This window comes from Myotis yumanensis, unplaced genomic scaffold (assembly GCF_028538775.1).
Source record: "Myotis yumanensis isolate MYYU_CA2020_CCGP unplaced genomic scaffold, mMyoYum1.0.hap1 SCAF_3, whole genome shotgun sequence".
In the NCBI taxonomy this organism is placed as follows: domain Eukaryota; kingdom Metazoa; phylum Chordata; class Mammalia; order Chiroptera; family Vespertilionidae; genus Myotis; species Myotis yumanensis.
In genome coordinates this window covers 97,422,965-97,441,677 of record NW_027223754.1, presented here as the reverse complement: position 1 = coordinate 97,441,677, position 18,713 = coordinate 97,422,965, and the positions used below count along the sequence as shown (strand labels likewise).

Here is an 18,713-nt window from a genome sequence, read left to right as displayed (position 1 = left end):
GCATCTGCGGAGTGAGCGGGGTCCCTTGGCCTGGCCTGCAGGGATTGAGCTGAAACTGACTCTCTAACATCCCCTGAGGGGTCCCGAGTATGAGAGGGCACTCTGCAAAGTTGGTGTCGTATAGGGTGTGGAATGCAAACACAAGTGTGTAGTAAGCCAGATTCGTGGCTGACAGTACCCCAGCAACAACATAACCCACGGCTGAAGGTGGAATTGCGCGGTCCAGCGAGGAATCAGGCTCCCTCCTGTTTTCGAGGTGCGTCACCCGAAAATCGCCGCTGCCAAGTTACTGCAGCTCGGCAGCTCCTGCGTTGAGCTTCTGCCCTTGGTGGTCAGTGCGCATCATAGTTACCAGTCGGGCAGACACTTAACATATTAGAGAAACACACACACACACACACACACACACAGACTAGAAGCCTGGTGCACAAAATTCGTACACTCGGGCCAGGAGGGCGGGTCCTTCAGCCCAGCCTGCACTCTCTCACAGTCCGGGAGCCCTTGGGGGATGTCCAACTGACAGACTTCCTCAGCGCTTGAGCTCCCCCCTTGTGGTCAGTGCGTGTTATAGTGACCAGTTGTTCCACTGTTCGGTCAATTTGCACATTAGCCTTTTATTAGTATAGGATTATACTAACAGACCTAAGAAGAAAAGTCATAAAAACACATTCATGGATGAAAAAGAAGCATTTGAAAATTTTAACACACATTCACGTTAGAAACAATAAAATAAAAAACTCTGGATATTTCCTTACCGTGATATACCTCAGGTCAAAATCTAGCAACTATCTAAATGGTGAAACCTTAGGGCGTTCCTCTTTCCAGAGTTGTGACAAAAGCATTCAATATCTCTACTCCTATTAACCACTGTATTGAGGTGATGCTAAAGATGGTTAGACAAGAGAAAGTACGTAAGGCCATACAAATTGGATAGTAAAAGGGAAAACTGTCTCTATTTACAAATGATATGAAGGCATATCTGAAAAACCCAAAAGAGACATTGTAAAGACTATAACAAACAGTAAGAGAATTTAATAATGTAGTAGGATATAAAATCAAGACATAAATATCAACAGCTATCAAATATGTAAACAAAAAAGCAAATATAAAACTATTCATTTACAGTAACAAAAATAAATAAGTAAATATTTATATTTATTTTGAAATATAGACCGAGGAGGAAGATAACAGCCGGGAATATACACAGGCAATTCACAAAACAGTAAAATGAGCAATGAACAAAATAAAAAATTACCAGACTTACTAAAAACAAATAAAAACACGCACAATTTATTTCCCTAACTAAATCTGAGAAAGAGTAAAATTTTCCCAATGTTGATGAATATTGGGAAAAAACAGGACCTCCCCATTTCCACTGATAGTAGTATAAACTTATACCATAATTTAGATAAAGAATTTTGCAAAAAATATCAAAAGCCCTAAATATTGGCATATTTATCATCACAAAAATCTTCTATAAGAATATGTGCATAGATAGATGTGCAAAATGGCGGTGGAATAAGTGGAAGCAACAATGACAAGCTCCCAGGACTAGACTGAAATTACAACTAAAATACAGAAAAACCATCCTGAATAGTCAACTGAACAATAGCTGGAGTGAACCCAGATAACCAAGGACAGAAAGTGGAGACCACAAAGAGACTGGTAGGAAGTGCAGAGGTGCAAGAGGGCTAGCTGGGCTCCCACAGACATCAGCTGAAGTTCTGGAGGGATATTTCAGCTGTGGGGGAGAGGGGAGTTCCTACTGAGAACTCTGGAGTCTAATCCCCAAGCTGGGCCCCCAGCTAAGAGCACCAGAATTGAGAAGGGTCCCCACTTATCATCTGTCTATGAAAAGCAGCAGAATTGCAGTCTGCCAGAGAGAGACAGCTGGAAACACAGGCACCTTCTTAAAAGGCCAACTCACAAAATTAAGTGTGCATCCACTCACCATGGACTCCAGCAGAGGGAGGGCAGAGTACACTGGAGCTGTAGGAGCAGAAGCCAGGGTTGGGGGCTCTGGGGTTAGAGCTTAGAAGGCAAACACCACAGTTTCCTGAGCCAAGTCATTCCTTCATATGGCAGAGGACATCCATCACCAGCAGACCATTACTATCCAGGCAGGTTTTGTCCCTCTGGGGAGCAGGGGGTTGGTAGGGGGAGCAACTGCTTTTTTTATAAAAACTCCCAGCAAAGTGGGAATAGAGGGACCATACATCAACATAATAAAGGCCATATATGACAAACCTACACCCAACATCATACTCAATGGGCAAAAACTAAAAGCATTCCCCCTAAGAACAGGTACAAGACAGTGATGTCCCCTTTTACCACTCTTATTCAACACTAGTGGCCTGGTGCACAAAATTTGTGCACATTAAAAGGGGATTAATTAGAGGAAATATTTTAATATTGCTATTTGCCTTTCTCTATAATAGAAGTGTCAGAGATGAAAGAAAATTAGTAAAATGTATATGAAAATCTTCCTCCTGTCAGAGTCTGAGGTGCACCACGGGACCCAGATTCAAGTCCCCGCCCACCCATGTGCACCTCGAAATCGCGTGAGACCCAAACCCGGCCGGTCCTACCCTTGTCAAGCCCCACCAGGGCGGGGTCACAGCATGAGGTCCCCCATCAAGCCCTGCCAGGTGGGGGGCACACCTTGAGGTCTCCTGTCAAGCCCCGCTGGGTTGGGGGGGGAGCTGGGCGTGGCCTGAGGTCCCTGCTAATTGCTCGTGAAGGCTCGTTACAGAAACTCGACCTCTGCTGTGGGTGTAGCCATCTTGTGTTACAGAAACACCTTCTCTGCTGTGGGTGCTAACATCTTTGTGGTGAAGTGACGGTCAATTTGCATATTCCCTCTTTATTATATAGGATAATACTGGAAGTCTTAGCCACAGTGATTAAACAAGAAAAAAAAAGCATCCAAATTGGAAAGGAGAAAGTAAAACTCTCATTATTCGCAGATGACATATTGTACATAGAAAACCCTAGAGACACCATCAAAAACAGTACTAGATTTAATAAATGAATTCAGTAACATAGCAGGATACAAAATTAACACCCAGAAATCGATGGCATTTCAATACACTAAAAATGGATTCTCAGAAAGAGAAACTAAACAAACAATCCCACTTACTATTACCATAAAAAAAAATTAAGATACTTAGGAAGTAACTTAAACAAGGAGGTAGAAGACTTGTACTCAGAAAACTATAGGACGTTGAAAAAAAGATAAAAACAAGTGGAAGAATCCTATATAATAAAAAGTTAACATGCAAAAAATGGTCGTCACACCCTCATGCCATAATGGCTCAGACACTCAACACTGGGGAGAGAGGAATGGGGACCAGCCAAGCACAAATGAGCTCCCAAGAGATGAATGGGGACCAGCCAGTCACAAATGAGCTCCCGAGAGAGGAATGAGGACCAGCCAGGCACAAATGAGCTCATGAAAGAGGAATGGGGACCAACCAGGCACAAATGAGCTCCTGAGAGAGGAATGGGGACCAGCCAGGCTATGGCCCGGGAGAGGGACAAGCCGCCTGCTCCGCGGTCACAGGTGCCAGTGGCTGTGGCCCGGGCGAAGCCGGCCCGTGTCCTGGGTGCCTGCAGCCAGCCAGAGGGAGGGAAGCCCAAGTCCTGGGTGTGGGGCTAGGCAGTTAGGGGCAAACAGGACAGCAGGGGAGCAGTTAGCGGTGATCAGGCAGGCAGGCAGAGGTGGTTAAGGGTGATCAGGCAGGCAGGCGAACAGTTAGAAGCCAGCGGTCCCAGATTGCGAGAGGCAATCAGACATCCCCCAAGGGGTCCTGGATTGGAGAGGCTGCAGGCCGGGCTGAGGGCTCCTCCCCCACCCATGAACAAATTTCGTGCACCAGGCCTCTAGTATACCATATTCATTGATTGGTAGAATTAACATCATTAAAATGTCCATACTACCTAAAGCAATTTATAGATTCAATGCAATCCCTATTAAAATACCAACAGTATATTTCACATATCTAGAACAAATACTCCAAAAATTAATATGGAACCAAAAAAGACCCTGAATAGCTGCAGCAATCTTGAGAAAGAAGAACAAAGTTGAAGTTGAAGAACAAAGTTGATAACAGATATCAAGTTATATTACAAAGCCACTTTGCTCAAAACAGCCTGATACTATCACAAGAATAGGCATAAAGATCAATGGAACAGAACAGAGACCACAGAAATCACACCAAGTGATTATGCTGAATTAATATTTGACAAAGGAGGCAAGAGCATACAATAGAGTCAAGACAGTCTCTTCAATAAACAGTGTTGGGAAAATTAGACAGATGCAAAAAAATGAGACTAAACCAACTTACACCATACTAAAAATAAACTCAAAATGAATAAAAGATTTAAATGTAATTTGGAAACCATAAAAATACTAGTCTCAGACATCTCTCATAGCAATATGTTTACAGATACATCGCCCAGAGCAAAGGAAACTAAGAAGAAAAGAAACAAATGGGAGTACATCAATAGAAAAAGCTTCTGCATAGTGAAATAAACCATCAACAAAATGAAAAGGGAGCCCACTGTATGGGAGAATATATTTGGCAATGATACATCTAATAAACAGTTAATATCCAAAATATATAAGGAACTCATACAATTTAACAAAGGAAGATAAACAAGTCAATTAAAAAATGGGCAAAGGAACTAAATAGACACTTCTCCAAAGCAGACATTCAGATGGATAAGAGACATATGAAAAAATGCTCACAGTCACTGATCATCAGAGAGATGAAAATCAGAAGGACAATGAAGTATCACCTCCCACCTGTCAGAATGGCTACCATCAACAAATGGCAAGTGCTGGCAAGGATGTGGCAAAAAGAGATCCTTAGTACACTGCTGGTGGGAATGCAGACTGGTGCATCCACTATGCAAAACAGTATGGAGTTTCCTCAAAAAATTAAATTATGTAACTGCCATTTGACCTAGTGACCACACTTCTAGGAATATATCCTAAAAACCTGAAACACCAAACAGAAAGAAAGTATGCTCCCCTATGTTCATAGTAGGGCAATTTACAATAGCTATGATCTGCAAACAGCCCAAATACCCATCAATAGATGAGTGGATAAAAAAGCTATAGCACATTTATACCATGGAATACTATGCAGCAGTAAAAAAGAAGCATTTCTTACCCTTTGAGCCAGCCTGGATGGACCTGAAGAGTATTATGCTAAGCGAAATAAGCCAGTCAGAGAAAGGTTAAGTATCGCATGATCTCACTCATATGTGTGAACAAAATAAACTGATGAAGAAAATAGGTCTAGAGATATAGAAGCTTGGAAGAAACTGTGGAATCTCAGAGGGAAGGTGGAGATAGGTGGGTACAGATCAACAAAATAAGTTGTATGCATATAATCATTATCCATGGACACAGACAACAGGGTGGTGAAGGTCTAGGGTGGTGGGCGGGGGCAGCTGGCAGAGGTCAATTGTGGGGGAGTAAATGGGATGTATGTAATACTTTCAACAATATAGATTTTTTAAAAAGAATGTGTACATGTATATATACATATAAATGATAATGGAAGTTAATGACAAATGCACCACAATAATTTTATCTCATTGGTGGGATTATTGCTTAATTTTCCTTTTGTTTATTTAGATCAGTGGTTCTCAACCTTCCTAATGCCGCGACCCTTTAATACAGTTCTTCATGTTGCGGTGACCCCCAACCATAAAATTATTTTCGTTGCTACTTCATAACTGTAATTTTGCTACTGTTATGAATCGTAAATATCTGATATGCAGGATGTATTTTCATTGTTACAAATTGAAAATAATGAAAGCATAGTGATTAATCGCAAAAACAATATGTAACTATATATTCAATATGTGTTTTCCGATGGTCTTAGGCGACCCCTGTGAAAGGGTCGTTCGACCCCCAAAGGGGTTGCGACCTAGAGGTTGAGAACCGCTGATTTAGATATTTGATAATAAACATATAACTTTGGTCCTAACAAGTTATTTTTTTTAAATATATTTTTTATTGTTGATAGTATTACAAATATGTCCCATTTAAAGCCAGTTATTTTTCTAAATCATGTAATCTTAGCAGTACAAATAACCCTCTTTCCACCAAAATTCAATTCCACAGAACTGTATGTAAACTCCCATGAGAACAGAGATCATGATTTTCTTACTTTTAGATTTCCTACCCCCAAAAGTAGCATAATCCTTGACAGAGAATAAATGGTTAATAAATATTTGTTAAATGGATGACATTTACAAATTCCCACTACATTTTCTCTCATATGCATTCCTTACAATTTGAGTGTCTGTCGAATGAAAATAATTTTTTTAATCATATACCTTTAAAGTCTCTTTGAGAGTTTGTTTCAAGTTGCTGTGATTGTGCCACTGTTTTCAACATCTCCTGAATTACTACCCGGTCGCTATTTCCAGCATCACTATATAAACAGAAATAATGATTAAAAATACACACACACATCACTAACAAACAAAAATAATGATTAAAAAAATACACACACACACAACTTGAAAGTATTATGCCCTTATTGTTAATGTTATTATAAGAGAAATGTTGGATATTAAGTAGTTACAATTTTAATAAAAATTCATAAAACCTAATTACATTCACAAAACATTAAAACTGAGATATTTTAGGGTTATTAAAAATACTAACAATATTCCATATTTAATTACAATTTAATCTCTGAAAACACTAAGTTTACTGTTACTTAAAAAGAGCAGTAACTAATAATTAACAGTTCAATTACTTTAACACTTCTGTATATACTATAGTTACTACCTAGTTACAGCTAATTTTCTTGATTATCTAGAATTACTCAAAATATAGAAATAACTATTTGAAACAAATCTAACTTCCATTCTTCTTCCCCATCATCAAAACAGCAAAGATCTGAGAGAGAACAACTCTAGACACACCTACTCCCAGCACTAGCATGGAGCTGACTCCCTTAGCAAGGCAATGGGATAAGCAAATGGAATTTAAGATACAAAGTCAGAACTCTATAAGCTGTTAATTTATTATAGGCATTATCTATCATTTATACTCACATATTGCTTTAGCATTTAAGTCATGTGCCTCACAAACCAACCTAAGTCACCAGGTTAATTTAGGCTGAATGTCAATTTCAAACATCTGAAAAACAATCAGCTTACTCTCTAATTGACTATTCTTGCTACAGAAGAACTCACAATGAGAAAGATGGCAAAACAATTAGTTTTATTTTCCTAGCCATCAAATCTTTCTCAATTCACTATTAGGTCAATATACCTACAGTGTCTTTCTTATGATAATTTTCTAGTCAAGAATCTAAACCATTTTCCTTTTGTCTATGGAATTAAAACTTTTTCTACATTTATGATCAAATCCTTCCCACCAACATTATTTCTCTTAATTTTCTTTGCCATACCTAGGGAAAATCCTATGTATTAAAAGGCTAATATGCAAATCGAATGAATGGCAGCACTACCAGTCACTATGATGTGCACTGACCACCAGGGGGCATATGCTCAATGCAGGAGCTGCCCCCTGGTGATCAGTAAGCTCCCACAGGGGGAGCGCTGTTCAGCCAGAAGCCCTGAGCCAGGCTCACAGCTGGTGAGCGCAGCGGTGGTGGTGGGAGCCTCTCCCACCTCCACAGCAGCGCTAATGATGTCCCACTGATAGCTTAGGCCTGCTCTCCCTGGGGAGCGGGCCAAAGCCGTCAGTCGGACATCCCCCGAGGGCTCCAGGACTGCAAGAGGGCGCAGCCCGGGATGAGGGACCCCCCCGCCGAGTGCACAAATTTTGTGCACCGGGCCTCTAGTAATAATAATACCTATCAGGATTGTTTTGAGGGCTAAATAATCCATGTAAAACTTTTCTCAGGGTGCCTTATACTGAATACACATTAGCTTATAATACTATTCCTCCTGCTCCGTTCAGTCTTGCTCATTAGTTCTGAATTAGTTAATAATTTTTTTAAAACTTACTATGTACTTTACTTTGTGTAAAACACCAAGCTCAGTAAAGCAAGAAAACTTAATTATCAAAATTATTTGAATGAGGGGTTCTCAGAGAGAAGGCAAATTGAGAGGGTCTAGGCCAGGGGACGGCAACATTTTTGTGAGTGCGTGCCAAAACCAGCAAAATCTCTGACTCAAAATTCTTCTGTGTGCCAACCCTAATTTTTTGAGAATATGTTACGCCTACTTAATATCTCTTAAAAGTGTACGTATGTGAAGAACTTTGAAGAAATAATAAAATTCATTCGAGCGACAAAAACACAGTATATGATGATGAAAAATACATTTATTTTTTAATGTATACATGGACAGATAGTCCAACAGAAAACTTTATGACTCCGTTTGATATTATCAGTGGGACTTTTGCTGCTGCATCACTGATGACAGAGATTTTACCTCAGGTTTATATTTCGTGACCTTCAGAGATATGCACGAGCTACTACTTTCATCCGTCAGGCTACTCCTATTATGAGACTTAACAAAATTCATCACTGAGAACAAAGATTCACAAGCATGAATGAAACCAAAACACTGGTTGGATCTAGGAAGGCAGGGAGAGTTAAGGCAGAGGCATAGAAATTGCTCTTCCCCTCTCTCGTCAATCCATGTCTACAGTCTTTAAGATAACTTGTTATGTAAAATTATTTATTTATCTAAGATGCACCTACACTGAATTTATCTGAAAAATAAAAAAGTCGATATTAAGAAAAAAATTGTAAATGGAAGATTATAAGAGAGGGTTTCGCGTGCCAGCAAGTTACTGGCGTGCCATGTTTGGCACACATGCCAGGGGTTGCCCACCCCTGGTCTAGGCTCTCTAATCCCCACTAGGCAGCTTCACTTTTATCTGTTTATACACTGTGTTTTCATACATGATTTTACTTTAAGAAAGGGTTCTACTCTTTAAAAAAAAAGTCTGAACATCATTATTCTAAAAATGCTTATTTAGCCTTCGCTGGTGTGGTTCAGTGGTAGAGTATCGGTCTCAGGTTCGATTCCAGGTCAAGGGCATGTACCTGGGTTGTAGGTTCATTCCCCTGCCCTGGTTGGGTCATGTGCAGGAAGCAACCAATTGATATCTCTCTCTCACATCAATATTACTTTCTCTTTCTCTCTCTCTCCTGCCCTCCCTCCTTTCCACTCTCTCTAAAAATCAATGGGAAAAATATCCTTGGGTGAGGATTAACAAAAAATAATAAAAATGCTTATTTTTATACAGTAGCAGCTTACCTGGGATTAACTTCAAGGTGGTAATTGCTTGCAATAGTGCTAATTTCAATTTTCTTTTTAGATGGAGTCTGTGGACAAAGAAAATAGATGTTTTTAACATTCATTTATTTGGCTAGCTCTCCTCTTTCCTGTATTTCACTGTTTCTTTTTATTATACTAGAGGCCCAGTGCATGAAATTCGTGCATTTGGGGGGGGTGTCCTTCAGCCCGGCCTGCACCCTCTCGCAATCAGGGACCCCTCGGGGGATGTCCGACTGCTGGTTTAGGGCCCTTTAGCCCAGCAGTCAGGTAACCCTCACAATCCGGGACCCTGGCTCCTAACTGCTCGCCTGCCTGCCTGATTGCCCTTAACTGCTTGCCTGCCTACCTGACCGCCCCTAACCACTTTGCCTGCCTGATCGCCCGACCACCTGCCTGATCACCTCTAACCACTCTGCCTGCCTGTCTTATCGCTCCTAACCACCTCTGCCTTGGCCCCTGCCACCGAGGCTTTGTCTGGAATGACTTCCAGAAGGTTGTTCAGCTGTCTGGTCTAATTAGCATATTATGCTTTTATTATTATAAACAATTCATGCTTACTAAAATAAAATTTTAGAGAACTACCACTGTTTTAACTTAATCCCATTCTTTTATTACTGTGCAGATAAACATTTATACAAATTGCGTCATACACAGCCTGTTTTTATTGAGGTTACATTTTTCCTCTACCTCCAGAAATCTCCAAACCATTTTGTTATCAGATCACCTTTGCACACAACCTATATATGTCCTTTTACAGCCTTTCCCATAACACAGAAAAATAAACACACAAATATACACACACACACAGTATCAGTATTTCTTGTAAAAAATAAAAGAGGCAAACATATTTCGCTGTTTTGCTTTTCCTACTTTACAATACAACTAGGCAATCCCTGTCAGACAAAGTGGAATAGGGTGTTGGAGTTGCATTTGAATCTATAACATGGGTGTCCCAAAAACTAGTTATATTGATGGGCATTTTATTTATTGCTTTTTGCCCTCTCAAACAATTCCACAATTAACATCCTTGCACATGTCTCCTACACTGCTTTCATTTCTATGGCAATAGATTCCCAATAAAGAATTTGCTCGATTGACAGGGATATTTCCTATACTTCTATTATGTATGTGTGTTTATATGTGTAATCAGTTTCCCTTCCAAAAAAATATTTAGCAATTCATTTTTCTCCTGGCAGTGAATATAATTCCCCAACATTCCCCATCTTCAGTAAGTATTACATCATGACTTTAATTTTTGCCAGCTGATGAGTATATTTTATATATATATATATATATATATACACACACACACACACACACACATACACACATATATACCATAGTTAATATACATTATAAGATATGAAATATAAGAGAGTATATATATTACAGAATATATGTAATAGATTCACACTGCTTTTCCTTGACTATCACAAAGGTCAACATCTTTACATGTTTATTAGCTGTTTATATTTCTCTTCTGTGACTGTTTTTTATTCCATTTGCTACCGGGTTTTTGTCTTTTCCATTGTTGGTTTATAAACTCTTTTACCTAAAATGTTCCTTTCAAATATTTATAATCACTCGTTTTCCTATTGATTTTATGTGTTATCTTGTCTGTCATATAAATTTCAAAAATTCCTATATTTCCAAGTATCCTATCTAATAAAAGAGAAACATAGTAATTAGTGTACAACTGCTACCCTTCCCACTGGCTAATCAGGGCGATATGCAAATTAACTGCCAGCCAAGATGGCGGCCGGCAGCCAGGCAGCTGGAAGCGAACATGAGGCTTGCTTGCTCCAGTGAAGGAGGACTCCAACGTTCCCCGCCTGCCGCTGCCGGCCTCTGAGCTAGCATTTTGAAACATTGTAACAAATATAGAAGCTAAACAAAACCCCAGAAACCACCTTTCAGCCGGCCGGGATCTCAGAGCTGGAGATGATACAGTGTTTCTATTATAGAACCGAAACAAACCAGATACCTGCTTTCAGCAGCAGAGGCCTTGGCCCAGAATAAAAAAAAAAAAAAAAAAAAAGGAGCGGTTGGGAGCTTCAGTCACCCACCAGCCTGAAAACAGCCCTCAGCCCCTCACCAAGACTGGCCAGGCACCCCAGTGGGGACCCCCACCCTGAAGGGTGTGTGACCAGCTGCAAACAGCCATCATCCCCTCATCCAGGCTGGCCAGGCACCCCAGTGGGGACCCCCACCCTGATCCAGGACACCCTTCAGGGCAAACCAGCCAGCCCCCACCCGTGCACCAGGCCTCTACCCTATATAGTAAAAGGGTAATATGCCTCCCGGCACCGGGATCAGCGTGACAGGAGGCAGTGCCCAAACCCCCTGATCGCCCTGCGGCTCTGTGTGTGACAGGGGGCGGGGCCACAACCTCCCTATCCGCCCTGCTCTGTTCGTGACAGGGGAAGGTGCCCCAACCCCCTGATCAGCCCTGCTCTGTGCCTGATAGGGGGGAGCTCCCCAAACCCTTGATCGCCCTGCGGCTCTGTGTGTGACAGGGTGCGGCGCCCCAACCCCCCTCCCCCGCCCCAACGGGCCCTGCTCTGTGTGTGACGGGGTAGAGCCATAACCTCCCCATCGGCCCTGCCCTGAGTGTGAGAGTGGCGGCGCCCAACCCCTTGATCTGCCCTGCTCTGTGTGTGACAGGGGGCGGTGCCCCAACTCCCCTATCGGCCCTACTCTGTGCGTGACAGGGGGGAGCTCCCCAACCCCCTGATCGACCCTGCTCTGTGCATGACAGGGTACGGAGCCCCAACCCCCCTGATGGGCCCTGCTCTGTGCGTGACAGGGGGCAGCGCCCCAACCCCGATTGGCCCTGCTCTGTGCTTGACAGGGGTGGCGCCGCAACCTTCCCATCGACCCTGCCTTGAGTGTGACAGGGGGCGGTGCCCCAACCCCCCAATCGGCCCTACCCTGAGCGTGACTGAGGGTGGCATTGCAACCTCCCAATCCGCCCTGCTCTGTGCATGACAGGGGGCGGCACCTCAACTCCCCAATCGGCCCTGCTCTGAGCCCGACCAGGGGCTGCACCTAGGGATTGGGCCTGCCCTCTGCCACCCGGGAGCAGGCCTAAGCCAGCAGGTCGTTATCTCCCGAGGGGTCCCAGACTGCGAGAGGGCACAGGCCAGGCTGAGGGACCCCCCACATCCCCCCCGAGTGCACAAATTTTTGTGCACCGGGCCTCTAGTATATATATATTTTTCTATAGCGTCTATGTTTTCTGTCAAAAGGTGTTCTTGATTCACAGGCTGTTTAAAGAATTTTATTGAAAAGTTTAGTGTTTCACTTTAACAATTAAATCTTTACTTCATCTGGAATTTATTTTTATACATTAGGTATCAGAAATTCAACTTTTTAGGTTAGCACATTGTGCTTACTCACCCTTTTCCTATTGATCTGAAATAGATCCTCCATCTTATTTCTGGGCTATTAAGTTCCACTGACCTAATTCTCTGTACCCATGCCAATACAATACTGTTTTGATTATAGTAGCTTTAAAATATGATTTAATATCTGTTCATGTCAGTCCCACTTCCAAATCTTTTTAAGTTACTTTAGCCAGTCTCAGAAATCTATTATTTCATAGGTACTTTAAGAATTTCATACAATTAAAAAACAATTGGATTTTAATTAATCTTCATTGAAAGTTACACTCTGACTGGAGGAAAACAGATACTTTTAAATATTAAGTCACATATCTGAGACATACTGCATCTTTCCATTTGATCAGTTCTTGTTCTTTGTCCTTTTATGTTAAAGTTTCTCCCTACAGATTCCACACTTTTCTTATTAAATTTTTCCCTGCATATATTATAAGAATTTCCACCAGGATATATGTCAAACTCAATGTATCTAAACACAAACTAATCAAAGAGTCAAGACAGTATCTTCAATAAACGTTGGGAAAACTAGACAGATACATGCAAAAAACGAGACTAGACACCAACTTACACCATACTCAAAAATAAACTCAAAAGGAATAAAAGACTTAAATGTTAAGTCATAAAACCATAAAGATCTTAGACATCTCTCATAGCAATATGTTTGCAGATACATCTCTTAGGGCAAAGGAAACTAAGGAGAAAATAAACAAATGGGACTATGTCAAAATAAAAAAGCTTCTGCATAGTGAAAGAAACCATCAACAAAATGAAAAGGGAGCCCAGTGTATAGGAGAACATATTTGGCAATGATACATCTGATAAACAGTTAATATCCAAAATATATAAGGAACTCATACAACTTAACAAAAGTAAGACAAATGATCCAATTAAAAAGTGGGTAAACGACCTAAATAGACACTTCTTCAAAGCGGACATTCAGATGGATGAGACATACGCAAATATGCTCCAAGTCACTGATCATCAGAGAGATGAAAATTAGAACAATGAGATATCACCTCACACCAGTCAGAATAGCTACCATCAACAAATCAACAAATGACAAGTGCTAGCCAGGATGTGGAGAAAAGGGAGCACTAGTTCACTGTTGGTGGGAATGCAGACTGGTGCAGCAATTCTGGAAAACAGTATGGAGTTTCCTCAAAAAATTAAATATGAAAAAGAAAACTTAAATATGGAACTTCCATTTGACTCAGTGATCCCACTTATAGGAATATATCCTAAGAAACCCAAAAGACCAAACAGAAAGAATGTATGCACCCCTAAGTTCATAGCAGAGCAATTTACAATAACTAATTTCTGGAAACAACCCAAGTGCACATCAGTAGATGAGTGGATAAAAAAGCTGTGGGCACTCTCCCTTCAGGAGCCTTTCCCCTCCTCCTTCCCTCCCCCTCCCCCCCAGGCAACAACAACAACAAAAAAAGCTGTGGTACATTTACACCATGGAATACTATGCAGCAGTAAAAAAGAAGGATCTCTTACCCTTTGAGACAGCATGGAGGGACCTGGAGAGTATTATGCTAAGCAATATAAGCCAGTCAGAAAAAGACAAGTATCACCTGATCGCACTCATATATGTAGAATCTAATGAACAAAATATACTGTTGAACAAAATAGATCCAGAGACACAGAAGCATGGAAGAGACTATGGAATCTCAGAGGGAAGGCAGGGGTGTGGGGGTGGTGAGGAGTAGGGGGGAGGTAGAAAGAGATCAACCAAAGAACTTGTATGTGTAACCCATGGACACAGACAATATGGTGGTGGAGGCCTGAGGCGAGGTTAGGCAATAAGGGGTTAATGGGAGAAAAAAGGGGACATATGTAATAGTTTCAACAATAAAGATTAAAAATTAAATAAACACAAGCTAATCAACATTAGCCTAAAATCTATCATCCTAAACATTCTAATAACACTACTTATCATCCAGTCATTCAGCACGCATTTTTTTCAATGTCCTATATGTATAAGTCAGTATAGCAATGGCTATGAAGGATATGAAAATGAATATGCCATATTCCCTATATAATTTCAAAATAAATACTATTTTGTCAAAGTAAAAGATGTAAAAGCTATAATAATATAACATAAGGCAAAACAAAGTAAGTACTCTTAAAGTACAAACTGTGTACTAGAAGGAAAAATTAGTTCTAATGGAGTTGTAGGGCACTCTGACAGCAGACATTCCAGCTAGATCTTCAACATGGTCTAGAAGGGAAGAGCATGAAAATACACTGCATGATATGAAGCTGGAAAGCTCAGCCAGGGCAAGATTACAGGAGCTCTGTTACGATCCCAGAGCCTCATGCCTCCTTTTCCAGACAGTCAGCTGCCAATCTTTACCAAGTTGCCTTATTCCACAATTACAATTTCCCTCAAAATCATTCCCTTTTTTTCCATACCCACTATTGCTCTCAGAACAATGAGCTTTTAAAACCTTGAGTACTAGTTCCAAATGAGCCACTGATTTTCTATGGAATTTAAAATGAACCCTACCACCACACCCTAATCTCCTGTTGCTCCTATTTCTCTAGAACATAACTGACTTTGGGCTGGTTATAATAATTAAGTCTATAAATCAGAAGCTCTCAATCCTGAACACCAGGATTACCTGTGAAATACTTACTTAAATCATATATGGGGTAGCAATGGGGGAGGGCAATGTATTGATGATGAGGATTGAAAATCCCTGCTATAAATATTTGGAGGGCTCAAAGTGAAATGCTTACTGTGATGGTCTGATGTTCAATTCTCAATTTTTCCACTCCAACACCATAAAGCTCACGTAGAATACACATAATTCTTGTCTTTTTACCAGCACCTGACGGACCATACACTAACAAATGAGGAAAGTCACCACACTGTACCTGGGAAAAGAAAAAAATCAAACAATGAATGACGCATTTTCCTAATCACACAATTGTTCTGGGTAGAATTAAACTCTTTTTAAGTATCAATATTTTGTATCTCTATCTATGAAACTTCAAATATATATGTGTGTGTGTGTGTGTGTGTGAGTATACATATATTTTTTTACATTTATGGAATGTTGATTATTCCCTGGCATTAATTTTATGTAATTATATACCTAGCATACATGCTTGATACAATACCATATGCTAGAAAGTAAGAACTCCCAAACCTGGCTGACTGTCAGAATCTCCTAGAGAACTTTTTAAATTAAAAGACTGGTTGGTTATTAGATCAATTCCATCAAATTATGATTTAGTAACTGAAATTAATGTCTGTCTTATCACAGTCCCTTTGATAAGAACCGAGTGCATTTGGCCTATTTGGGAAGTAAAGAAAAATTTTGTAGGGAAGCAATAGGAAAAGAAGGCAGAGTGTATTATCAACTTAAATACCATTCTGGACACATGAGACTTGATCCTGCTGGGGATCTTGAAGCTAAAGTTAAAATACACCACAGTATTACCCGTCTCAAGGGTGCAGAAGATGGAGTCTGACATGCTCTCTCTCATCAATCCTTTGTTAAAGCTAGACTGGAAAAGTGGACGGGGAGTAGTGAACATTAATTCCCAAGTATTTCAAATCAATTTAGGGGTGTCAGCAAGAGAAAGCCTCAGGAAGTGTAAATACAGGGAGGTGAAAGTCAGTCTGTGTGCACTTACAAGAAAGAGCAAGGGGACAAAGTAGAGCACCGATAGTGCTGCATTACAGTGCAAGACTGTGTTTTTTATAACGTTTCCCAAGTGACACTGATGATCAGTCTGGTTTAGGAATTTATAATATGAAAGGCTATAAAGATGATGAAAACACATCTGTGCCTCGGATATATAAAATCTTGTGGAGCAAAAGTTTTGTAAGTAACCATTATAGAAAAAATAAGTATCTTAAGAGAAGTACTTATTACAGTAAATTTTAACACTTTGTAAACTCATCTAACTCTGGCACTGAAAAAAAATGTCTCAAGGAAAGAGACTATTCAACTAATAATACATACTCCTCAAATACTAGCTGCCTTTGTTTTTTAATCTTCAATCTAATCAAAAATAAAGGTTATGCTTTAAATGTTTCATAGTTTTATTAAACTGTAGACAACAATAAAAAGGTAAACATTTTTTAAAAACAAATTTGTTAACTCATAAGATGAATATATTAAATTTTTGTCCAAAACATTTATTCCAAATTCTGTAAAAAAGCCACAGATAATGTAAAATGTATCTTTTGTCTAAGAAAAATGAAGTGAAAGCTATTGTGAGAAAATGCAATTTGTCTATAAATAAAGTATACAGATGTAATAGGTTTATTTTTAATTAGCATAGATGGAATACCAATAATTAACGAAGAGGAAAAAACCTATCTCACAACACTATCAACTCTTCTAGTGACTATCATATAAACGGATGGAGTTCCTTTTTTATTAGTTCTCATTTTTAAAAAGTACTTTAGTACCTGTAATTGGTGAGCAAAAACACTTTTATCAGCACGTGGTAGTTTTAGGTCCTTAAAAGGGGTGGATAAATGGCTTCCAAGGACACAAGATTTTTCTGAAGACCCTCTTCCCTGTCCACTCCCTACAAAATTTGGTTCGCTTCTCACAAACCTTGCCATCAGCATTTTATAAACGACAACATAAAAATAGGCATCAGGATGGGGGGGGGGGGGGATCTTCCACATGGAATTAAACTCAAGGACAACTTAATTAGCAATCTATTTTAGAATTATAAATGACCTTAGAAATGAATAAGCCAAATACCTTCCCATCTGTTGAGGACAATGACACCAGGAAATTTTAAGTAAGCTGGTTTAAAAAAATCGGTGGGATGACGTCACTTCTCTGCTCCAAACCTTCCGAAGGCTTCCCACCCACCTCTGTGGAATTTACTGCATTTGCACCCCGTCCCAAACACACACCCCATTTCCTCTTCCTCCTCCCTCTGGCCACTATTACCCAGCTACACCGGCTGGAGGACGCCAGAAGCTGCGCACACTCCTGCCTCCGAGACTCTGTGCTTGCTGTTCCCTCCACCCGTTCCCTCTGCCCCGCGTCCGTACCCGGGTTTTCTCACTCCATCTGGGACTCCTCTGGGCTCAGACGACAGCTCTCAGCCAGCCTATCCTAGTTTACCGGCACGACCTTCGCCCCCACGCCCCCCCTTTCCCCTTCACTGTTTTATTGTTCCCCACAGCAGCCGTCACCTCCAGCGGCGGCGGGGCCAACGCCGGAGCCCGGCCGCCCTCCCCGCGCCCCCGCCCGGCGCCTCACCAGGCTGCGCAACCCGGCCGCCTGCTCCCTGTGGTAGTCCAGCCGCGCCAGCGAGCAGGGCCGGTACTTGTCCGCCCAGAGGCTCATGGCTGGTGGGGTTCCCGGACCGGACGCTCGAAAGTCCCGCGCGCGCGCTCCGCACCCAGCTGCCCCGGCAACTTCTGCGCACGACTCAAATTTCGTGACGTCACTACCGGCCGCGGGCGCGGAAACGACTTCAGGACCTTTCTTACTACGGAAGCCTAGTGCGGACAGAATTGGCCGCGGCCTCGTCCCGTTGTCATCCTGTTCATTCTAATCATTTCCCTTTGTTCTCACCCTGTGTGATAGTTCAGGAACTATCCAGCAAAACTTGAAATTTGGCTCTGATATTCTAGGCGTCGAATCTCTGGGTACCTTAGAGAAGCTACTCTCCTTGATTCATTTCGTTATTCATTTATTCACTCATGCTTTCTACAGAAACTTACAAAATATTTACTGTGTCGAACTCTGTTCTTGACACTAGAATATGTCCGGATTGTGGCTTTTCTCACTTGACAGGCACCCTATAATTTATTGAATAAATTGCTAAAAAGAGATCTAAACTTTACTATCTTTCCTTACCTCCATTCTTTGAAGTTCTTACTGGATTGAAAGCAAAACAATCTAAAGGTCATGAAAAGCTACAGAAATGTGGCCTGTAGTAGAAAAGACATAAGTGAAAAATCAGACAGAGGCCGAAAAACCAGGACTACAGGCTTTATTAGAGGAGAAGCACCTGCCGGGCTGTCTCACC

General features: G+C 41.1%; 1 protein-coding gene across 3 annotated transcripts in view; it reads right to left on the bottom strand.

Annotated features, from left to right (window-relative positions):
* RFC3 (replication factor C subunit 3) overlaps positions 1–18,080 on the bottom strand; it is a 37,340-nt gene extending 19,260 nt beyond the window's left edge. The window contains exons 1-4 of one of the 3 annotated variants that reach the window (XM_070409176.1): positions 17,939–18,080; positions 15,438–15,575; positions 9,268–9,335; positions 6,355–6,452 (exon numbers count right to left, since the gene is read on the bottom strand). In XM_070409176.1, coding sequence (XP_070265277.1) covers positions 6,355–6,452; positions 9,268–9,335; positions 15,438–15,575; positions 17,939–18,025 — 391 coding nt within the window. In that variant the 5' untranslated portion in view covers positions 18,026–18,080. Of the gene's footprint in view, positions 1–6,354; positions 6,453–9,267; positions 9,336–15,437; positions 15,576–17,428; positions 17,672–17,727; positions 17,808–17,938 lie in introns of those variants that run through there. The other 2 variants (XM_070409177.1, XM_070409178.1) reach the window with 2 other exon arrangements.
* Positions 18,081–18,713: the final 633 nt, after the last annotated feature.